Source organism: Pelophylax lessonae, assembly GCF_965119305.1.
Source record: "Pelophylax lessonae genome assembly, chromosome: 9".
NCBI lineage: Eukaryota > Metazoa > Chordata > Amphibia > Anura > Ranidae > Pelophylax > Pelophylax lessonae.
In genome coordinates, this window is record NC_138776.1 from 184,239,226 (window position 1) to 184,264,503 (window position 25,278).

Genomic DNA, 25,278 nt, shown 5'->3' on the forward strand with positions numbered 1-25,278 from the left:
AGACTGCATGCAAAATGTACTCCATTTGCGATTTGCAGTGGGTGTCAATAGAAAGTTAATGACACCCCAAACGCAGGTTGCAAACGCATTGCATTTTCCCACACCCGCCTGCACTGGACTGCATGGTACAAAAGATCTGATTACAGTGCGGTTTAAAAAGTAGTGGATGCACTACTTTTGGTGCAGCGTGGTGTGATTTTAGCGCATTCACAGCAAATTGGCTGAAATCGCACTGCATAGAACCACATGTAAATCGAACAGGAATGCACAGCTCATTTCTGTGCGATGCATGTGTAGGCATAGTATGAACCAGCCTTGAATGGGCTAAAATCGCACTACGCTGCACCAAAAGTAGTGCGTGCACTACTTTTTAAACCGCACTGTAACCAGATCGAATGGTACAAAAGTACTATGCGATCCAGTGCGGGCAAACACATTGCATTCCCAACCTGCATTTGGGGTGTCATTACCTTTCTACTGACACCCACCGCAGATCACAAATGGAATGCATTTTGCATGCCTTCTGATCGCACAGGAACTCACAGTGCATTTCTGTGTGATTCATGTGCTGGCATGGTGTGAATCGGCCCTTAGAAAAAGTACATATCAATCCTACGTGTCAGCTGCTAAGCATCAGACATGCTAAGGCATACATTAATATATATATATATTTTTTTTTAACCACCGAGTTAAACAAAAAAAGGACTTGATTCACCCATTCATTCATTCAATTTATGAGGACGGGGGAATCATTTCCACTGAGCTATTGAGTTCTGACCACAGGGATATTTCCCTCTGTCAGAATACTGATCAGTACTGCAGGATATACCTGGCGGCACTAATTGACAGGCTGGTTGTACAGAAGTCCATCTACCACTGAACTTCTGTAGAACCAGCCTGCCCATACATTGATGGAATTTCAGTTGGTCCGTGCTGAACCAGCCAAATTTCCCTCCATGTATGAGTGGCTTAAGATAGTGGTCTCATGCAGTAGTAAATATGCACCTCTCTGTCATTGAGGTCTACTCCTCTCCTTTCTCAGCATAGATGTGCCCTCTGCTCTGCCATTATATATTCAGAGACGTGATATTTGGTTCCTACCTTAGTTAACAAGGTTTACTAAACACGTCTTAGGGAATTATCACCTTGATTCTCTGTGATAAAGCCTAACACCACTTAACACCCATTTAACACCGGTTACTAAACGTACACCTGAGTCTAATCAACCTACTCAACACACAACACCAAACTCATCAAAGCATGTCTCTATGGAGCTGGCTATGTGCAGAGAGGTAACATCATACTAGAACAGAAACAACATTTTCCCATACTGTTGCCACAAAGTTGGAAGTATACAATTGTCTACAGGGGCAGACTGGCAACTTTTGGCCCAGGGGGCAAGTACAAACCAGAGGCCCATGGTGCAGTGACCCGGCCCCCCTCCCACTCTCCCTCTTCCCTGTCCTCCTCCTGACCCCCATTCCAGGCTGAAGCTCCGCTCAAGGTACTCTCTACTCACAGGCATAATCCGGGTTCCCAACCTGGCCATCAGGGGGCAGTTGGGGGAGCTGGGACAGCTCAGTTGGGGCTGGCCAGGGGAGGAGAGTCTCCAGTGGGGCATGGAACCAGCCATTGCTGGGGGGGGGGGGGGAGGTCTGCGCTCGGTCCTTATCTCCATCCCGTACTCTGTAGGTCAGCAGTGGGGACTTTTTACTTCTCTTCATCAGGAATCCTTTAAGCATGTCTGTGGCAGAAGCGGTACAGCCTTTTTACAGGACATCAGAGCAGCCCAGGGGGCAATTGCCCCCCTGCCCCCTGGCCCAGTCCTCCCCTGATTGTCTAAAATGTCTTTGGATGCTAAACATTGGCAGTACACTTCACTGGACACTTATCATTTGGAGGGTTTTTCAACATAATTTTGGCCATACAGTATAGGAGTGATGGTCAGATGCACACAAATGTTTGGCCAAATAATTTACCTTATGAGATGAAACTTGTTTCTAGATAGAGAAAATGAATCTGTGCCTGTAACTGCGTGTGAAAGAAAACTACTTAGAATAAAATTACATTTATATCTTATACGTTTTACTGAACTTTGCATGATACTATGCCAACATAATACAAAAGTCAACTCTATCTATATGATTTTTATGCTGATTTCTGACCCCTTTTAAGTTTCTTACTGAGACAACAAAGGCAATGCATTTTTCATTGTGAAATAAAAGCTATAAAATGCATTTTTAGTGCAGAAAACAACCCATATATGGTAAAGGACGTTCTTCTCCTGCTCGGCTACATATGTTTGCTTTTTATCCTGAGTCTGGCTGAATACACCCAAAGCAATACACATAAGACTCTATAGAAACATTGTGCAGTACAAGCTGGATGGAAATGTTTCACTTCTGGGAACTTCTGGGCTATAGTTACAGAGACAGAAAAGTAAAAATACTGTGTAAAAGCAGACACAGCAGATGCCAGCTTTTAGAAAAGCTTCTATTGTGCACCTCTCTGATTTCATATTCATTACTGGGTCCTGAAATTCTTGACGTCATACTGGGTCCTGAAATTCCTGACGTCATACTGGGTCCTGAAATTCCTGACGTCATACTGGGTCCTGAAATTCATGACGTCATACTGGGTCCTGAAATTCCTGACGTCATACTGGGTCCTGAAATTCATGACGTCATACTGGATCCTGAAATTCATGACGTCATACTGGGTCCTGAAATTCATGACGTCATACTGGGTCCTGAAATTCATGACGTCATACTGGGTCCTAAAATTCATGATGTCATACTGGGTCCTGAAATTCATGACGTCATACTGGGTCCTGAAATTCCTGACGTCATACTGGGTCCTGAAATTCATGACGTCATACTGGATCCTGAAATTCATGACGTCATACTGGGTCCTGAAATTCATGACGTCATACTGGGTCCTGAAATTCATGACGTCATACTGGGTCCTGAAATTCATGATGTCATACTGGGTCCTGAAATTCATGACGTCATACTGGGTCCTGAAATTCCTGACATCATACTGGGTCCTGAAATTCCTGATGTAATCACCCTATCCAATGAGATTGCCTTTATAGCTACTAAGGTAGTCTCATTAAATAGTGGACTGAGAGTGGTCAGGGTTTATCTTTGAACTAAAGGAACCAATTGTCAGGACCAATTAAATTCATTGAAACGAAAGAAGCTTTTTTGACTAATAAAGGTAATAACAACCATCTAAAGTCTGATTAAATTCTTCCATATTTAGAGGGGATTGTGTATGGTGCATGACTGAATTCTAAACTCGCTGATGGCCTAGGGCAGTGATGGCAAACCTTGGAATCCCAGATGTTTTGGAACTACATTTCCCATGATGCTCATGCATTCTGTAGTGCAGTTGAGCATCATGGGAAATGTATTTCCAAAACATCTGGGGTGCCAAGGTTCGCCATCACTGGCCTAGGGCAATGATGGTGAACCCTGGCACCCCAGATGTTTTGGAACTACATTTCCACCGATGCGCATGCACGCTGCAGTGTAGTTGAGCATCATGGGAAATGTAGTTCCAAACCATCTGGCGTGCCAAGGTTTGCTATCACTGGCCTAGGGGTTACTCTCTATTGACAGGGGCATCCCAAAGGACCCCTGGAGAAGGTAACTGAAGCATAGGAAGAATGAGAAGGCCACACTAATATCAACAGATCATTGCAAATAAAGCCAAAGGGGGAGATTTAGTAAAACTGGCAGACACAGAATGTAGTGCACCTGTGCATAATAACCAATCAGCTTCTAGGTTTTAGGCTCCATTTAGAATTGGAGTTTCAGGAATTCAGGCAGAATCACTTTGATTTTGCCCACAATCTCAAATCATACTGTGATTTCAAAATGCATGTTCGGGTGCCATTCATTTTTAATGACACCTAAAAAAAAAGTGCGGTTTTGCTGCGACTGCGACAAGCTTCACACTTTTGGGCGACAAGCTTCACATACTGCAGTTCATGTCCTTATAAAGGCACATCCAATATTTTTTTTTAAATATTTATGCTCTTTATACTATATGGCTTTATGTGGACATGGACGCTATCAGTATTTCGTTTTTCATCATTACCATCATTATGAAGTTTATATTGTTTATTTTACACAATTATTTGTTCTCCAGATGTTAAACTGCTACTTTTTTATTCTATATGCAATGTTATTTACAATTTTATAAACTGTAAGTCTTTTATTCTATGCATTCTATCATGATTTTCAATGTAATTATTTTTGAAAGAAAAAAAAATAAAATGAATATATGCATATATACTCTATATTATCAAAAGTATTGTGACACCTGCCTTTACACGCACATGAACTTTAATGGCATCCCAGTCTTAGTCTGTAGGGTTCAATATTGAGTTGGCCCACCCTTTGCAGCTATAACAGCTTCAACTCCTCTGGGAAGGCTGTCCACAAGGTTTAGGAGTGTGTCTATGGGATTGTTTGACTATTCTTCTAGAAGCGCATTTTCTGGCACTGATGTTGGAGAGAAGGCCTGGTTCTCAGTCTCCGCTCTAATTCACCCTAAAGGTGTTCTATCAGGTTGAGGTCAGTCAATTTCCTCCACTCTAAACTTGCTCATCCATGTCTTTATGGACCTTGCTTTGTGCACTGGTCCAAATCATTTGGTAGAGGGGGGATTATGGTGTGGGGTTATTTTTTAGGGGTTGGGCTTGGCCCCTTAGGTCCAGTGAAGGGAACTCTTAAGGCGCCAGCATACCAAGACATTTTGGACAATTTCATGCTCCCAACTTTGTGGGAAAAGTTGGTGGATGGCCCCTTCCTGTTCCACCATGACTGTGAACCAGTGCACAAGGCAAGGTCCATAAAGACATGGATGAGCGAGTTTGGGGTGGAGGAACTTGACAGGCTCAGACTGCGAGCCAGGCCTTCTCTCCAACATCAGTGCCTGACCTCACAAATGTGCTTCTGGAAGAATGGTCAAACATTCCAATAGACAAACTCCTAAACCCTGTGGACAGCCTTCCCAGAAGAGATGAAGCTGTTGGGTGGGCCAACTCTATATTGAACCCTAAGGACTAAGACTGGGATTCCACTAAAGTTCATGTGCCTGCAAAGGCAGGTGTCCCAATACTTTTTGTAATATATTGTGTGTATATGTATCAATCATATATATATATATATAGCACCCTACAGGTAGGTGCTAGGCAAATGTATAATGGGCCTTGTCTGCCTAACAGCAGGGCCATGATTTCTTTTTGCCAGGTGTCAGGGCTTCCAGGTGTGCCTGCTGAGAGGGAAGTCTCCCCACTGGTCTCTGTGAGAGGCTTCTCATAGGGCAGTGGAGGAAACCCAATCAGGGGACACATTCAGGCTTGTAACTACCCCAGAAGGCATATTATGCCGCAAGGGATTCTGGGAGTGGGTATAAGTTTGTGGGAAGTGCGTGACTGGGTGTCTTTAGCAGGAGCAGAGTCCCAGGAGCGAGAGAACGACTGTCTCTCCTCCTGTTTGAGGAAGAGGATGTCTCTGGGTGCTGAGTTGAGCTGAGGGGGATCTGGTGTGCCTAGACCTAAACCCTATTGAGCATCTGTGGGGCATCCTCAAATGGAAGGTGGAGAAGCGCAAGGTCTGTAACATCCACCACCTTCGTGATGTCGTCATGGAGGAGTGGAAAAGGACTCCAGTGGCAACCTGTGAAGCTCTGGTGAACTCAATGCCCAAGAGGGTTAAGGCAGTGCTGGAAAGAAATGGTGGCCACACAAAATATTGACACTTTGGACCCAATTTGGACATTTGCACTTAGGGGTGTAATCACTTTTGTTGCCAGCGGTTTAGACATTAATGGCTGTGCCTTGAGTTATTTTGAGGGGACAGCAAATTTACACTGTTATACAAGCTGTGCACTCACTACTTTACATTGTAGCAAAGTGTAATTTCTTCAGTGTTGTCACATGAAAAGATAGAACAAAATATTTACAAAAATGTGAGGGGTGCACTCACTTTTGTGAGATACAGTATATATGTATATCTACCGCAACATTATATTTTTCTTTATTAAGTGTGCAAAGTGTAACATTTTAGCGTAACAGTAATCTAAAGCCTAGATGGGTTTAGGGGCTCTTTCACACGGGTGGTCCGATCAGATCCACCTGTCAGTTTTTTAGGCGGATCTGATCGTATCCTCCATGCAGCTCTATGGGGCAGCGGATGTCAGCGGAGACACCTCCGCTGACACCCGCTGCCATCCGTATCCGATCCTGTCTGTGAAACCCTATTTTTCCATCCGTTCAGGGATCGGATCGGATCGGACCGGATGAGAGCGGACAGACGGTCCGCTCTCATCCGATCCCCCATAGAGAGCAGCGGGAGCTGTGACACCTCCCTCTCCGCATTGCAAGCGGAGACGGAGCTGTCATCCGCCGGCTCAGCAGGGATCGGCGGATCGATCCTCGCTGAGCAGCACGGATCCGCCTACGGAGGCGGACCGTGTGAAAGAGCCCTAAACATTTTGTATTGCAGTATGCCATGTTTACAAATTAGCCATCATGTTGCAGTCATGGACCGCCAAGTGAAACCTAAAGCAGAACTATAGGCAAAACTTTTTTTTTTTCATTTTGGATACTAAAGGAGGGTTATAACCCCTGTATAGTTTTTTTTTCGCCATCTGTGTCCCATTGTGGTAATTTACCTTCACTTCCTGTCCCATAGCCAAAACAGGAAGTGAGGGGAAATCCCTGCAAAATAAGGGAATCCATTGGGAACCCCCAGGTCTCCAGAACTAGCGTCCCCATTGGAAGATTTCCTCTCTATTACTTTTCTGGGGACAACTCAAAATTTGGGATTTTCTTTTACGTGCCCTTTCAATGATAATGGTACACAGGACAAATAGAGAGGATGAATCTCCCTTACAGGTACACCGACAGCTATAATAGCCTGGTAGGTGTTCTAATCAATCTCCACTTGCATTTAGTTATACCTTAACATTTAATAATCAAACATATGCATGCTTGTTAGTGATGATGTCAAAGGATTTATTGCTGCTTTGTGTAAGAAGAAGTGATCAGTACATAATGACATACTTTATAAGTGAATTACAGAAAACAAAATACTAATTTCTCTTTTTTTAAGAACTAGGTGGACCTTCTTTTGGTGTCAATACAATAAAATTAACCAAGAAGCTTATAGACCACATTATCTCAGTAAGGTGAGTACTTTTGTTGCTATATGTAAATTTCTACAACCAGTATTTACATTTTAAATCATTAAAGTGTATGTAAATTCTAAATCTGTTTTTCAGTATGTTCAGCTTAATGCCTCACTGCCAATTTTCTTTAGCAAATCATTTTTTGTGAATCATTTTTAAAGTTTCTTACCTGGAGATCATGCCACCAACAGCACGTCTTCTTGCAGGCCAACAACTCAAACGTATAGCCTTGTGTTGGTGATCAAAGCATTATTTTTTTCTAAAATCTTTGGATCAATCACCATCAGTGGATCAACCGTGGACAGGGCTGCCATTAAAAAATCATGGGGCTTTGTACAGTCTACCTGATAGGGCCCCATTCACCTGCCAGGGCCTTCAGGCAACCAGCAGAAAAAAGATGGTGGTGTGCACAATGCACCGTTGAGAAATATAGATGTGACAATATCATGGTAATAGTAGGAGGGGTTTAAAGCGGTGGGTAACATCCATAGTTCAGAGGTCAGCAATGTTTAATGTACATAGTTCAAAGGTCAGGAGTGTGTAATATACATAATACAGGAGTCAGGAGTAGAAAATGTACAGGGGTCAGGAGTGGGTAATGTATATACCGTATCTCACAAAAGTGAGTACACCCCTCACATTTTTGTGAATATTTTATTATATCTTTTGTAGTGAGTGTACAGCTTGTATAACAGTGTAAATTTGCTGTCCCCCTAAAAATAACTTAACACACAGCCATTAATGTCTAAACCACTGGCAACAAAAGTGAGTACACCCCTAAGTGAAAATGTCCAAATTGGGCCCAAAGTGTCAATATTTTGTGTGGCCACCTTTATTTTCCAGCACTGCCTTAATTCTCTTGAGCATGGAGTTCACTAAAGCTTCACAGGTTGCCACTGGACTCCTCCATGACGACATCACAAAGCTGGTGGATGGTAGAGATCTTGCGCTCCTCCACCTTTACCCTCAGCTGCTTTAGCAAGGCAGTGGTCATCTTGGAGGTGTGTTTGGGGTTGTTATCATGTTGGAATACTGCCCTGCAGCCCAGTCTCTGAAGGGAGGGGATCATGCTCTGCTTCAGTATGTCACAGTACATGTTGGCATTCATGGTTCCCTCAATGAACTGTAGCTCCCCAGTGCCGGCAGCACTCATGCAGCCCCAGACCATGACACTCCCACCACCATGCTTGACTGTAGACAAGACACACTTGTCTTTGTACTCCTCACCTGGTTGCCGCCACACACGCTTGATACCATCTGAACCAATTAGGTTTATCTTGGTCTCATCAGACCACAGGTCATGGTTCCAGTAATCCATGTCCTTAGTCAGCTTGTCTATACCAGGGAGGGAAAATCGCTAACTGGGCCCAGTTTTTTTTCACTTAGGGGTGTACTCACTTTTCTTGCCAGTGGTTTAGACATTAACGGCTTCATGCTGGGGTTTTGTTGAGGGGACAGCAGATTTACACTGTTATACAAGCTGCACACACTCTACTTTACATTGTACCAAAGTGTCATTTCTTCAGTGTTTTCACATGAAAAGATATAATGAAATATTTACAAAAATGTGAGGGGTGTACTCACTTTTGTGAGATACTGTTGTTTAGGGGTCAGGAGTGGGTAATATACAAAGTGCAGGGGTCAAGGCTATGTAATGTACAAAGTGCAGGGGTCAGGACAGGGTAATGTACAGAGTGCAGGGGTCAAGGCTATATAATGTACAGAGTGCAGGGGTCAGGAGAGGGTAACATGCAGAGTGCAGAGGTCAGGACTAAGTAATGAACAGAGTGCAGGGGACAAGGCTATGTAATGTACAGAGTGCCGGGGTCAGGAGAGGTTAACATACAGAGTGCAGGGGTCAAGGCTATATATTGTACAGAGTGCCGGGGTCAGGAGAGGGTAACATGCAGAGTGCAGGGGTCAGGATTGGCTAGCATATTGAGTGCAGGGGTGAGGAGCGTGGTAGTGCAGCATTTAGAGGTTAGAACAGGTGGTGAAGAGGTTGTAGAACACCTCCTCACTGCCTGTCCAATGCAGATCGCTCTTCAGAGAGCAGCGATATTATAAATGGGCCCTAATGCTGTTCATCCAATCAGGTATGTTCTGCCAATTCAGCAGGGGACAAGGGGCAGGCAGAGGGGATTCCTATAATCTCTGTAGCAAAAAAAACTTTCCTGGGCCCCATTTGTTAAGCAGCGGACAGTGATTCCTCTCACTCATTTTTTATATTTCAAAACTGTCTCAGTCCGCACAGCTGCGTCATTCAATCACAGGAATCTGTAATTGAGAAAACTACAAGTCCCATCTTCCACCAAGGCAGACAGCTTGAAGTTTTAATGAACCGTGAGGGCACTAATGAGCACCCTTGTAGTTCATTCACAAGCTCTGCAGCTTTCAAACTGACAGCCCATACAGAGGTATAGCAAGAAAGCTGTAAGACTTGTCTGCAGGAACCTGACATGATTATTCAATCGACTTTTGTCAAAGGACCCTGCTGGAAATTTCTCAGCTGAATAGCAGCCTCTGTTGTGGTATTTTGAGAACCGCAGTAGGAGATCCATCCATCTGCGCTATATGTTTTTTTTTTTGCAGTGTATGGCCAACTTTAAGGCAAACATGACAGAATATACATTAAATTGATTATTTAGGTATACTCTATCACTACATAGTTTTCTTGTGAATCTAAAAAGGATTTTAATATTTCTCTGTACTGTATAATAAGGCTATACATAGGCAGGGGGTGTGCCAGGTGTGCCCTAATCACACCCTAATCAATTTTTGCAGTGCCGATTTCCCCCACTGCCCAGGCTTCCCTCTGTGTTGCGCCCCCCCCAATGCTGCTGGCTTCCCTTCTCTCCTTTCCCCCTGGTTGTTATGGGGGATGATTCAAGATAAAGAGAAGGGGAAGGAGCCAGTCAATATGTCATTGACCGGCCCCTTCCTTTTTTAAATGAACACAGTGAACACACTCACTCACTGTGTTCATTCATAGTTGAAGCATTGTAAAACATTTTACTAAGTAAGGGTGTGCCATTCTTCAGTTTGTGAATGAACACAAAGACGCTCAGCACAGAGCACTTTTCATTCATTCACTGTCCTGTGCAGCTGAGGCTGCAGAGAAAGGCATGAATGTTTGAGCTTTGGGGTGCACACCCTAATGAAATGGGCTACGCACACCTATAAGGCTGTAACAAGCTTTCGTCATATCTGTGTAGACTAGGTGGACTGGCTGACAAATGACTGGTGGCAACCTCATTCTATGGCTCTTCTATAGGCTTGCTTACATACTGATCTAATTTTTACTGCTGAGTGATGTATGCATGCAGAATAGGTCAATGGCACGTTGATACTAAGTCAATGTATCTGATTCCAGTGAGGAAGATGTACTGCTATCAATGCTGAGGTTACTTGAATGCGAGAGGGCTACAGTGGATGCAGAAGGTGCCATGGGACTTGCAGCTCTAATATCTGGAGCATTACCAGACCTGAAAGGGAAAAGGTATCAATATGTGATAATAGATTTAAAACCCAGTACTGAATCCACCAATCTCACAGTTACTTGAAGATAACTTTTCTTTTGTGTATACTGAGTGTGTTATAAATAAAGACTCATGTATCAAAAATGTAAGTGTAATACTTCTTAAGAAGACACCCTACGAGTTCTGCAGATGTGCGTGCAGGAGCTGCAATGCTTAGTTGAAAGAAATCCTCCAGATGCTGCAAAGAAGGCACGGGCATGGAAACATACCTCCCAACTTTTTTAGATGGTAACAAGGCACATCTATTAGCAAAAGTATTTAGCATGGGACCCCCTGCCACACACCCTTAAAGGGGAATTAATAAAAAAAAGATCAGTTAAACCAACAAGTGCTTTTTTACCACTACTCTTCCTTTATTATGGCTTTTGAAACTTACAAATGTAGCCATTTAGAAATGAGATAAAAGGTTTAGCACTGGGAAAAACATTTTGATAGATAAGTAATGCATTTTATATACAACTATATAGATCAGAGCAAAATGGGGGGCAAATGGGGAGGGAAGAGGGACAGGTGTTCCAAATCAGGGACAGTTGGGAGCTACTGTATGTGGAGACGAAGCCGGAATGGGCAAAAGCTTATACAAGGCCACCAGTCATGCATGTACTAGCACAAACCTTTTTCTCATTACTCGATTTTCTGTGATGTGTCCAAAGAATTTTTTTCAGCCATTTTGCATGTCCCCGTACAGGCTGACCTTTGTGGTTAGGGAGAACTTCTAAAGCAGGCCTGTAGTATTTTATTGCACAGTATAGAAAATAAGTGACCCAAATGTACTTCACTACTTTTTGTAAGGAAATGATTGATCATTGATTAAAAACATTTTCTGACAATCACCTTGGCACTAATTCTTGCAATGGACAAAGATGATGAATTCTGGTGTATGGCCATCTAGTGTGTGTATGGGCATCTATTGGATGGATGTCAAGGAAGACGAGAGAGAGATTCAGTTACTCAAATGTTGCACATTAACTTCAAACTAACAGAAACTTGTTTGGGTTCTTCTATGTTAAGGAGTTAAAGCACACTTACTTTCTAAGTGACTCTGTATTTAGTCCTTCTAGGTCCATGATGGCCAGAGGTTTTGTAGTTGGGTCTTCTAAATTTCTAATGTTTTTGTATTTGTAAAATACCCAAACATGTCATTTTTAATATTGTAGGACAGTCAATAATGAATTTCTAAGAACAAATCACTAAGTAAAGTGCAGTACCCTATAGCAAACAACCATCTATACTTAGCTGACTGCAGTAAACTAAAGCATAATTGTTTTTTTTTTGTGGATTGTTGTAGATTACTACAGTTTGCTATTTCCAATATTTAACCAATTTATCTTGAAAGAGTTCTTGAAGATCAGACTTCCTGAACATCTTCGATACTTTTCTTATATTATTCATGGTTCATAACTCTTAATAGCTAGATTTACTGAATAAACAATGAAAATAGAGATGTTTTATATCTGGAATTGTGAGTTCACCCAAAAATAACACTTTTGTATTTGTGAGATGTCAATGCAATGAATCATTCATCTTATGATCTGTGATTTAGCGACTCCAGTGGCCAAATCTCTGCAACTGAGTTGTCAGGTCTGCCTCCCATCTATGGCCACTACAAGTTGAGTCTCTCTCTCCCTCCTATTTTTTTTTTTATGTATTTTATATTGCATTGCTTGAAACAGAAGGAGTGACAGACTTTGAAGATACAGCATGAAGGTGTTACCTTGGGAGTCCCTGGTAGGAGAGTGGGTGAATTAGCCCATTGGTTTTCAATCATAATTAAAATATTGATTTATTTTTACTAACCTTTTAATAGCAAAAAAGTATAACTTTATACATTTGTGTGTCGTGTGTCATGCTTTTTACGCTTGCTTAAGTCCTTACTAAGACAATCACCTTTGCTCTACAGAGTGGCGGTGGTTGCGTGCAGTGGGAACCTGCCGTTGCCTTTGCTACGTCACTGCCTGGACAGAGCTCTGGTTCTTGATAATAGAGTCTGCAAATTCTCAGTCGTGTTGCCGGATTTTCCAGGGGAGATAACCAAGCTCTTGGAAGCCATTGGTCGAGAAGATGTCAGGTGATTATACAAGTGCACCAAGCAGGTTAGAAAGCTTACCCAGCCCTCCTTTCCCACCTTGAGGACTTTAACCTTTTATTTATTACAGATCAACTAAATTTATCTACATAGTGTTATGAATTGTTTGTTATCCCATATGCTAAATGGAAGCCACTTTAGCATGTCAGTAATTGCGTGTATCTTTTGTAAAGCGTATGGTCTGAGTGATTAACCACTGGAGTTATAGCATTTATGTTTTTGATTCAGGCAAACTACAGTGTGAATACCCTCTTTCTCTTAAATTAGTTATAATATTGTAAGAATTAGATTTTAACAATCATACCCTGAGCCAGGAAATTGGTATCATTTGGGGTGCCTGATATTGGCGTGTTTCCCCCAGAAGTGAATAGTAATGTAATACTGCAATCACGGTTGCTTCAAATTATCCTTTAAAAATGAATTTTGGCAGGCAAAAAAAAACATCAGTGTTTAAAGTGGTTGTAAACCTCTGACATGAAATATAAACAAAGCATGTGCCTCTATAGTGTGTATTTGTTTCAATCCAGAGCACTAAGAGTCATTTCTGTCTGCTACTCCTTTCCTAAGCTAGCTGCATGATTCACGTCTGATTTCCTAACACCAAGAGGTAAAAAGGTGATAGGGGAGGGAGCTCCAGCACACAGTCTGTGATTGACAGCTTCAGCTGTGTTCCTGTGTGCTGTGTGAAGGGGTGTGTGTCCTTTCCCCCCAATTGTCTCTCCTTACTGAGCTGTGCAGGCTGTAACTTGAGCCCCCCCCCCACACTTTATGAAAGCTCAGACAAGCTGTATGAATTCTGGACTTTAAACAGCTGTAGATAAACACGTGCAACTTATGTAGCAGGATTTGTTTCATCTCTTTGTATCACCTGAGGCTAATCACTTCACTGGGTACACGGTACGTAAGGGTATACAACCACTTTAAGCACTTTAAGTGATCCCAGCCAATCTATCTTTTTTTTTTTTTCCTTAAAGATTTTATTACCCAGTTATACTTTACTTTTACCTTGAAACATGGTCCCTTGTTCCACTGCATCAGTGCAGGTGAGGGCAACTGGTCAGCTGTAGCCACTCTTTATGTAGTAGACCAGTCTTGTTGCCGCCCCCTCATGCCAACATCATCACTGTAATTAGTGCAGAACATTTTTGCAAGTAAACTGGCAGCGTCCATGTAATTGGGATAGAATGCAGGCACTGCAAGAAGTACCCTACCTCTCTGCAGTGCTAAAGACTTGAGGACTAGGATGTAGGACTGTTGATGAAGGCAAGTAAAACTGAGTAATTAAAATATAGTTAACACAGATTGGCTCTGGAAGCTGGGTGCTTTAAAAGCCAGAGTTAAGCCTAGTACACACGCAACGATTATCGGCCGACCGATCGTCCGTCTTTTGTCCAAAGTGGTGTTTTGTTGGTTGGAATGTGCCTAGACTGCACACGAATTTTCTTGCCCGACAAAATTCTACTTCAGAAGTGATGTTATGTGTTGGTTTGCTTTCTTTGTGTTCTTTCTTTTCTGAGCATGCCCAGTCTTGCTCATTCGATTTTTTCCTGTCGAAATCTGTACTGACTGCACGAAAATCGGCCATGTTTTGACGGCGGACAAAAATGTTATAGCCTGCACACCAGATTTGTCGGAAGCATCATACTAACAAGCCGAAAATCGGCAGATCGGTCTTCGGACGAAAATTCCCTGCCGATTTTCGACGCGTGTGTACGAGGCTTTAGCTTTAAAGTTCACAATACAGTGTTGAATTAGACTTAAATGTCCTAAATAACATACAGGTAGTATTCAACACCTTTATATACTGTTACATAGTGAGTAAGGTTGCCTCGCTGTTCAGCTCTTAATTAATTAGCTATTATTTAGTGAAACAACAAATTAAACAGTATTAAAGGAGCTTTTATTTAGCCATACAAAACCTTCCACTGTCACAGTGGCTCCTGGTCCGATATCCCTGGCATTGCAGTGTTTTTTCTCTTTCTTGTCTGGTTAGCTTGCTGCACAGCTTGGCCGGCAATGGCTGAGAACTGGGTGGGCTGGAGGAAAGTTTCCACTGTATCATACTGGACATATTGTAAAGTGTCACTGTAAATATGGAAGAGCCTAGGAGTAAAATAAAGTGATCTGGAGAGTTAGGGAGAAGAATACGTAATGAGTATTACACTGTTGTTGTCCCTCCCCATGTTCACAATGGGATTAAAGTGTACTTAAGTATAAATTTAAAAAATGGCATATATTATGCAGACTTTTAGTAGCAACAACACAGCAGTTTTAATTTTTCTAAGTCCTCCACTTTACCAACATATTTGATGACCTGTAGACCACTGGGAGAAGGGTCATAACCCTTGTATGAAGAAAAAGGGGGCAGAATAGCAGCTAAATATGGGTTCGGGGAGTGGTACAGGAGGAAGAATAGCAACAGGTTGTAGAGTGGAGGGCGGTGGGGGGGGGGGGGGGCAATAAAGAGATATAGTGGAAGCCAATAATGGCAAGGGGTGGATGGAGAAGCAAGTGAAAAGTGCTGCCAATGAGACATTGGAAAAGGCAGAATCATAGCCTAATCTGAAGTAAAGCGATATGAGTAAAAGTGTATACTGACCAAGTAATGGTGAGGCTGAGAGAAAAAGAACTAAGAAAATAGATGATCGTTGATGGGGAAAAGAGGGAGAAATTAGAGCTTGAGCTGATTATGGACAGGGGGAAAAGAAAGGGAAGAGATGACTATGGACCAAGGGAAAAGAGGAGATGGGATATGGGATCTGACTTTGGATAGAGGAGGCTGACCACTAGGAAACAAGGGGGGGGGGGGTAAATAGAGGTAGGGCTAAGCATGGCTGGAGGACGTAAAGGATGGTAATTGTAGATTGGGAGATGGAGGTAGAGTAGGATCCCATTGTGGACAGGGTAAAGAGAAGGCACCGAGTATTGCTGGGAGGTGGCATAGGCATGCTTTTAGTGTCATACTGAATTCACTGTAATTTAGACCAACAATTCCTACATCTATTATTTGTAATATTTTACAGTATTATCAGTTTATGTAAACTGTCTTGTATTTTGGTGCGTTTGAATAAAATAAAAATTAATTATTATCATTATTAATATCTGTGTACCGTTAAGAAAAGAAGTGTTCTGATTTAAGTAAGAAGACTGAACATCCTGTGATCAATACAGTCTGCCAATAATAGGACATTGGCAGACTGCTAGCGCACATTTTTTAAAGTGATTTTTATGAGGAAGAAATCTTGATTTCCTTGCAACAAAATTGGCCTGGCACAGAATCTGGACTTATGGCCAGTTACAATGTGGCATTTAACACTTATGGCATTTTCCCAGTCTTTAGTTACGATTATGTTTGATGTTTATAAATTATGTAGATTGGTTGGTTTTTAATTAATGGGACTTTTTTATTTCAGGGTTCTGGATATGCAAAAGGAAAATATTTTCCTGAATAATGACCTGTTCACCCTAGAGGTAGGTAAAGGCACGAGAGTCACCATATACAGCAGAACCCGTATCAGATAAACAATGTTTCGAAGCTCCATCAAACTTAAGGCAACAGATACTGACTCATCTATAGTGAAGATGCATGTATTCTTATTTGCTATGTATTTGGTGTTTATTGGAAGTCCAGATGTGCTTCTAACATGTAATCCACTGCTGCCAAATAGTGAATCACAAAGGCCGTGTACATTCCTGGCTTCAGGCTCTTAAACCTTCCCCTTTGTTTTCCCTTTGGAGATGGAATTTGCTGTTGTAATTCACAAATGGTTCCCATTATTGTAACCAAAATAAACATTGGGGCTTAACTCCTCCGATCCTGGCCCAAAGTCTCAGCCGCACATTCTCAATGTGGAGTGGCTGCTTTGAATAAAGAGGAGCACACATTTCTCTCTCTGGAGACTATTTGTCATTCAGCATGCTCCATCGTTACACCTACCTGGCAGACTCACAGAGAATGAATGAAGGGTTGCAGAACATATTTCACAATGTTCTTTATCGATCGACCACCAACATATTTCAACATTTATGACCACTGTAGCAGAGTCAAATAAAAACATTCAGTTGAATGTATCTCCCAGAGTGAAAGAAGGAGACACTGAGCATGTTTTGTTTATGACATAATAAAAGTGTTGGAGTGCTTTGGCTAATTTAAAGTGGACCTATGGGGATGAAAACATTTTGGAGCAGTTATTGCTGACTTTTTTTCAAAGGTGTGAACTACAGACCAGTGAAGTCTGAGCAGTCTTCAGACTGGTCCTGCACCCACTAGGAAGTACAATCAGTACTAGGTGACCGTCCTGCACATTTAGAAACAAGTGAGCTATGACAACTCCCATACAGTGCCATGAAAAGTATTCATACCCCTTGAAGTTTTTGACATTTTGTCATGTTACATCCAAAAACATATTGGATTTTATGTCATAGACCGACACAAAGTGGCACATAATTGTCAAGTGGAAGGAAAATTATAAATAGCGTAGAACCCTCCTAGGTAGGTGCTATAGAGAGTGAGTATAATTTTGACTCTGTCTGCCTATAAGAGGAGCAGCAGGTAAATTCTATATTGCTTTCTGCTTAACAGAGAGCAGAATCTGTGAGTTAGGTCTGCTCATTGGACTCAGTGTGTGGTTCATCTGGTCTAGGGGAGTGTTTCACATTGGTCCAATAGGGAGGCATATTGGACAGTGGAGGAAATCTGACCAGTGATTTGCACAGACTGATTGTTTCAGTGCATTGTGGGGTGTAGTATAAATGCCAGGAGCACATTTGCTGCGGGGTCTTTGGCTGGTGAGCAGAGTCCCAGAGGGAGGGTGGCGGCTGTCTCCTCCTCTGTAGCAGTGGCACGAGGTCACAGGCAGTAGGCCGGGGGACCTGGAAGGAAGAAGCTGAACCCAGAGGTCCATGAGAGCTGACTGAGGGGGTAGAGAAACTGGAGACCCTCGAAAAACAGTACCGTGAGTACAGGAAATCGTGTCTATTGGCCTGAACTGAGGGAGGCCCCCCCCCCCCCCAGTGTAGGATAGTCAGAGGATGGTTGTCAGCAGTTGGAGTTAAAGGGGGTACTTGGAGTGTATCCCGAAGATAATTCATCCTAACAAGTAATCAATCCTAAATTAATCTAAGTGGCAAGGTAAAGCCGGGGAGGGGGAGGTGTGGCCTTTGTATGGGACATCAGAGCGGCCTGTGGGGAATTTGGCACCCTGCCCCCCGCTAGGGTGACAACATTTCAAAAATGGCATTCAGGGACGGGGGGGGGGGGGGGGATGTAGTCTCAGGGTTGATCAGCAGCAGGGGTGATTTGTCGGGCGAATGCCTGGTGTTAGCACTTAAATCATCCCGACGCCATACTTGATATGGTGTCATGATGATCAGACCACATTATTTCTATTACTTCATTGTAATATATAATGAAATAAATTTACTCACCATAATGCAGAATCGGTGAGAACCCTGAGCTTGTCACTTGCCACCACGAGTTTGTAGGCTGTCGAGCAGCCACTGGTGGTGATGGAGGTTGGGACCAGCAGGCTGTTTGTTAACCTCACCAGCCTGTGTATTTTCCAGGGCCGGATCTGCGCACTCGCACAGAGGAGAAGGACACGGGCACGCGCATAGGGGGAAGAAGAACCAAAGCCATGGGAGAACTCCTAACTTGAGGGGGGGAGAGAAGCCAAGCCTTCTCTCCAACATCAGTGTCTGACCTTACAAATGCGCTTCTAGGAGGATGGTCAAACATTCCGATAGACACACTTCTAAACCTTGCGGACAGCCTTTCCAGAAGAGTTGAAGCTGTTATAGCTGCAAAGGGTGGGCCAACTCAATATTGAACCCTACAAACTAAGACTGGGATGCCATTAAAGTTCATGTGCATGTAAAGGCAGGCGTCCAAATATTTTTGACAATATAATGTATGTGAACCCAGCCTCACTCTCCGCAGTGCTTTGTGCACTTACAAAGGGTAGGCCAATTCAATATTGAATGCTTACAGACTAAGACTGGGATGCCATCAAAGTTCATGTGCGTATAAAAGCAGGCATCCCAATACTTTTGGTAATATAGTGTATATAGATAGATAGACAGACCAGCAAGTATACCTGGAGCATGGTTAGGGCACAATGAAACACATCTGCCATTTCTCACCTGCTCTTGAAGTGTGCAGAGTCCAGATCTTCCTGGAGCCCAGAAGCCTCCCAATCTTCATCTAGTATAAACAGGCACATAAAAGGGTCCATGTGCAGCTACATGGTTTACAGGCCTTGGTTTTATGCACTCCAGTGCCCCCCCCCCCCATCCTTTACAGCCAAGGAAGCTGCCATATTAGCCTCTCTTTGGTCTGCATTTGCCATGATCTGACAGTAGTTCTCAACCACCAGACCATGGTCCACTGATGGGCCGTGGCCTCCCTCTTGCTAGGCCTCCAGCCACCTGCATATCTAGAGTTTTTAACCATCCCCTTCTTTATCCAAAAGGAAATACATGTCTGGCTTTGGATACTTTAATACGAATGTTATTTCAAAAGAAAAGAACAGAACATAAGCCCTGACAGATATTCCCAGTGATTAATTTTTCCTGTATCATGCTCATGTTTCCAGACTGACAGACTGAGCACACACTGCTCCACATATGGAATTTATGTCTCTTCCCTTAAACAGAAAATGACATATTTTTCTCTTGCAGTATATGGTGCTTGTAATAGCTCACTGGTTCACTGGCTATAAATAAGGCATTCTGGAATCTCATGTTTACTTTTAATGCAGCGCTCATTTAGTTTTACATATTTATGAAAACATATCTTATTGGCGTTCACTGGCGATTTCTGCTATGTTCTTATATTGTTATGGTTCCTAATCTAAATATCCGGATTGCGCAGCATACAATGTCTTCATAGATGTATAAACGTATTTTTGAGTGACCGAATCAATCGTTCTAGCTATTCATGCTTTATTACTGCTGATTAAATATAGCTCATTATAAAGGCTCAATGCCTCATGAGAATTGTAGTTCCTGAACAGCTGTAGGGCCATAGTTTGGACATGGGGTTTTTTTCTCAGAGAACAGGTTCAGGAACTCTTCTCTTTTAAGTCACCCTTCGCCTCTGCCCCTTACCCACCTCCAAGATCCGTTCCTTGGTTCCACCCATTACCCACCTCCCAATACCGCCCCTATTAGAGAATATAGACCCAAGTATAATTTTGTGGTGCTAAGTATTTTGTATGGAATTTGTTAATGATAACAAGAAAGACAGTAAAATAGATCTAGCAACAATGGACACTCCAACGACAACACTGTATATCCACCCCAGCAACAATAGACTCCCAACAGCCAACATTAATAGACCCTCGAGCAGCCAGCAACAAAGACCTCTCCCTCAACAGTACATCCCTCCCAGCAGCAATTGACCCCCTGCATCATAAGATTCACCCCCATTAACAATAGATCCCAACCAGCAACAATAGACCCCCCCCCCTGCAAAAATAGATCCCTTCCAGCAACAAAAGGTTCCTCAGTAGCCAGCATCAATAGACCCATTCCTCTACAGTACCTCCCTCCCAGTAACAACTGACCCCCAGCAACATACATTACATACATACATTCAGTTCTGGAGGTGCCGGAACTGTGTTCCCCCGCGTTCCTGCTGAAAAAAGCCCTTGCTTTAGCTAATTCATTATCGCTCTCCAGAAAAATGTGTAGGTCACCTACCTACTACAGGAAAAATTGTTAGTGTACTTTGTGTGTCATCTACCTTAACAGCTTATGTGTCATCTCTGCCTGGTCGGACATACTGCCGGATATTGGGAGAGGGGTTGGGGGGAACTATTAGCTAAATGTCGGGGCTGTCCTGCAGAAAGAGGGCCACTTAAAGGCTATAGCTGATTAGATGGAAACCATCTGAGTAACCATCATAATCTCCTTATGATTGTTCATGTGTGGCCTTGAGCCCACAGGGCAGTTAATGCATTTTCCTGGTGCATCTTGCATTTTTTGACATTTTTTTAATACGTTTTAGGGAGGTGTATGTTCTCATGCAGCAGAAACCAGCAAAAAAAGGCAGCAGAAATGCATCAAAAATGCAAGCACTGCGTTCTTGATGCATGTGTCCCATTACTTTTGGTAATATAGTGTTGCAGGCCTTCCCATACTTTTGGTAATATAGTGTGTTTGTATATACAGTTTTTTTTTTGGTTTTTTAATTTTCTATACTTTTTTTCCTACAAAAGTGGAGTTTACTTTTACCCACTTAAGCCCCCGGAAGATTTTACCCCCTTCCTGACCAGGGGGTATTTTGCGATTCGGCACTGCGTGACTTTAACGGACAATTGCGCGGTCGTGTGACGCTGTACCTAAACGAATTTGACGTCCTTTTTTTCCCACAAACAGAGCTTTCTTTTGGTGGTATTCGATCACCTGTGCGATTTTTTTGATCATGCGCTATAAACAAAAAAAGAGCGTCAATTTTGCAAAGATAACAATATTTTTCAAATTTTTTTATATGAAATTCCCCCAAAAAAATGTAAAAATCAAAATTTTTAAACATTTCGGCCAATTTGTTTTATGCTACATATGTTTGGTAAAAAAAAAATCGCAAAAAGCGTATTTTGATTGGTTTGCGCAAAAGTTATCGCGTTTACTAACAAAGGGAAAGATTTTTGTCATTTTTGTTGTTTTTTTTTTTTAACGCGTAATGGTGGCGATCTGCGATTTTTTTGCGGTACTGCGACATTGCGGCGGACAGATCGGACCCTTGACTGACATTTTTGACACTTTTGGGGTTACCAGTGACATTACTGCAGTAATTAGTGCTATACATATGCACTGTTACTGCAAAATTACACTGGTAGTGAAGGGGTTAACTTTATTTGAGAGGGAGGAGCTGTGTGTGTCCCTAGGGGCGTGATTCTAACTGTGATTGGCTGTCTGTTGAGCTGTAGAAAAAGTGATCAAAGGTTCTACATAGTAGAACCGTGTGATCACAGTTTCTACACAGGGGAGAATGACAGGCGGCTTGTTTACACAAGCTGCCTGACTTTCTCCCTCTGCAGCGGCGATCGCAGAGTGACCTGCGGACATCGGGTCTGCCGGTCACACGCACGGGGGGGTCCGTGACCACGCGGGAGCGCGCCTCCTGCGGCGCGCGTTCGCTCCCTAGACCCTCACAGGCTAGCGACGTAGACCTACGTCACTTTGCCTGTGAGGGGCTGACTGCCGACGTAGATAGTCGTGCGGCAGTCGGCAAGTGGTTAAGTTACTTATCCCTCTAGAAATACTATAATGCAAAACATTTACAGAATCAATTTAAATATGATAAGTTCCCCACTATGAGATAGCTTTGAGAGCAGTTAGTGTGTTGCAATGTTAGTTACTATTTTACAATTGCAAAGGACTCTTGATCTTACTCAAGGGTCCCCAAAATACTTTGTTGTGGGGTCCCATGGCTTATATACCATTTTTAGCTCTTAATTTGAATATCTAATTTCTGAGATAACACCAGGAGAATCTTTCTTGCTCATAGATGTGTTTATGCATATATCCTAAATTCGAAATGTTTGGGAGACTTCATAGTAACATTTCTCTAATTATGCACTGTATGTTTAAAAAATCTTACAATCTGCCTGAATTTCATAAAACAAAAGGTATAACTACATTGGAAAATACTTCTAGTGCCTGTGCGATCTAGGGCAGGGGTCAGCAACCTTTTTCCACTTAAAGAGGAAGTAAACCCTCCCCCAAAAATGAAAAAAAATAAAAAAACCCTGTAAGGCAAAGGCATAATGAGCTAGTATGCATCTCATACTAGCTCATTATGAAATACTTACCTTAGAACAGTGGTTCTCAACTCCAGTCCTCAGGACACACTACTAAGCCAGATTTTAAGTATTACCTTGGGGAGATGCAGACTAGAGTACTGCAATCACTGGGCAGAAAATTAGATTACCTGTGATGTATTTCAGTTATCTTGCAAACCTGGCCTGTTAGTGGGTCCTGAGGACTGGAGTTGAGAAACACTGCCTTAGAACGAAGCCCCCGCATTGCCGCCCACTCAGCGACAGGACAGCCGACATGTTTGGCCGTCCTGCTTTCTGGTTCGCGTCCAGGGGCGTACCAAGGGGTTGGCAAGATTGGCGCCCGCCAGGGGCGCAGGCTGAGGGGGGAGGGCGCAAAAAAATTGGCAGTGTTAGCAGTGATTTTTGCGCCCTCTGCTCAGCTTGAATCCCCAGGTCCCCCAGGCAGCGTGCGGCTCCAATTCTGGAGCCTTGTGCCCACTCCAGGCGACAGTGCGGGCTCTCCGGAGCTCTGTCCGCCAACACATGCAGCCGGTCAGCAGTCACATGACCGTGACATCATCAATCGGCTCCAGCTCGGTGGCAGGCTGGGGACTGCACTGGGGCTGTCAGAGGAGACCATATCGCTGCTCAGCACGGTGAGACTCCTTCAACCCCCTCTCCACTCCCAGGCAAAGCTGACTGGGGGACCCCCCTCTCTCTGTCACCCCCCTCTCTCTCTCTGTCACCCCCCTCTCTCATCCCTCTCTCTCTCCCCGTCACCCCCTCTCTCTCTCTCTGTCCCCCCCTCTCTCTCTTTCACCCCCTCTCTCTCTTTTATCCCCCTCTCTCTGTCACCTCCCTCTCTCTCTGTCACCCCCCCTCTCTCTGTCACTCCGTCTCTTTCTCTCTCTGTCACCCCCCCTCTCTTTCTCTCTGTCACCCCCCTCTCTTTCTCTCTGTCACCCCCCTCTCTTTCTCTCCATCACCCCCTCTCTCTCTCTCTCTGCCACCCCTCTCTCTCTCGCTGTCACGCTCCCTCTCTCTCTCTCTGTCACCCCCCTCTCTCTCTGTTACCCCCTCTCTTTCTCTCCATCACCCCCTCTCACTTTCCGTCACCCCCTCTCTCTCTCTGTCACCCCCCCCTTTCTCTCTCTGTCACCCCCCCCTTCTCTCTCTGTCACCCCCCCTCTCTGTCACCCCTTTTCTCTTGCTGTCACCCTCCCTCTCTCTCTGTCACCCCCTCTCTCTCTCTCTCTGTCAGCCCCTTTCTCTGTCACCCCCCTCTCTCTCTGTCAAACCCTCTCTCTGTCTGTAAACCCCCTCTCTCTCTGTCACCCCCACTCTCTTTCTGTCACCCCCCTCTCTCTTTCTGTCACTCCCTCTCTCTCACCCCTCTCTGTTTCTCTGTCACGCCCCGCACCTCTGGCCCTATTTACATTACACAGCCCCGCACCTCTGACCCCCTTTACATTACACAACCCCCTGCACCTGTAGACCCCTTTACATTACACAGCCCCCACACCTCTGGCCCCCTTTAAATTACACAGCCCTCTGCACCTCTGCACCCCTTTACATTACACAGCCCCCCGCACCTCTGGACCCCTTTACATTACACAGCCCCCTGCACCTCTGGCCCCTTTACATTACACAGCCCCCTGCACCTGTAGACCCCTTTACATTACACAGCCCCAGCACCTCTGGCCCCCTTTACATTACAAAGCCCCCTGCACCTCTGACCCCCTTTACATTACACAACCCCCTGCACCTGTAGACCCCTTTACATTACACAGCCCCCACACCTCTGGCCCCCTTTAAATTACACAGCCCCCTGCACCTCTGCACCCCTTTACATTACACAGCCCCGTGAACCTCTTGACCCCTTTACATTACACAAACCCCCTGCACCTCTGGACCCCTTTACGTTGTGGTGCATGAGCAGGCAAGTCAAAATGAAAAGGGATTGCCTTATCTCAATGTAGATGAATATAGAATATTGTAGAACAACCTGATGTGGCGTAGTGGAAAAGTCTAAGTGCCCCCTTACAGGAAAATCACATTTTACTTATAAGGTCCAGCTGCCTTTATCTCTGGATGCTTTGATAATTTTTCTCTACAGGTGACCCGTACTCATGTATTTTGTCTCTTTCCTTAGTCTAATTTGCCCAGGTTTATAATGGATTTGCTATATATAGTATATGATGAAAGCTGAAATTCAGGTAAACTGAGATGATGTTGATTTTTTTTTTCATTGAATACAGGTAACCTGCCTGGTGGAGACCAGGGATAAGAGCCACTCTTCACAGTTGAGGACTGCGCTAGCAGACAGATACGCCACCTTGAAATGGATAGACCAATAGAAAGAGGGGGTTGGTCATGCAGAAGGGATTTATGTTCTTACTGCAAGTATAGACTTTTTATTAGAACATGCTTTTGCTTTCAGGTTTGAAACAACCACAATAAATCATGTGTTTTTCTTTCTTGAATTATGTATGTATGTGGGCCAAGACCTCGCTCGTTTATCAAGTTAAAATTTATTTAAAAATTTTGCTCATCTTGTAAAACACTCGCAGACCAAGTTACTCACAATCCAAGGTTTTAATTTAGTTATATGCTGTAATAGTGTGCAGTAATCTATAGCAGCAAGCCAGGTATCCAGGGTTGGCCTAATGGTGAGGTCAGACTTCTG

The 25,278-nt window shown here is 43.5% G+C and overlaps 1 protein-coding gene across 5 annotated transcripts in view; it reads left to right on the forward strand.

Moving 5' to 3' along the window:
- Nucleotides 1-25,075, forward strand: part of LOC309563639 (L-threonine ammonia-lyase-like) — a 69,402-nt gene extending 44,327 nt beyond the window's left edge. For 4 of the 5 annotated variants that reach the window (XM_082268212.1, XM_082268214.1, XM_082268211.1 and 1 more), the window contains 5 exons: nucleotides 7,128-7,203; nucleotides 10,577-10,702; nucleotides 12,643-12,810; nucleotides 16,242-16,299; nucleotides 24,851-25,075. In XM_082268212.1, the coding sequence (XP_082124338.1) occupies nucleotides 7,128-7,203; nucleotides 10,577-10,702; nucleotides 12,643-12,810; nucleotides 16,242-16,299; nucleotides 24,851-24,949 (527 nt within the window). In that variant the 3' untranslated portion in view covers nucleotides 24,950-25,075. Of the gene's footprint in view, nucleotides 1-7,127; nucleotides 7,204-10,576; nucleotides 10,703-12,642; nucleotides 12,836-16,241; nucleotides 16,300-24,850 lie in introns of all 5 variants that reach the window. The other variant, XR_014225723.1, reaches the window with a different exon arrangement.
- Nucleotides 25,076-25,278: the final 203 nt, after the last annotated feature.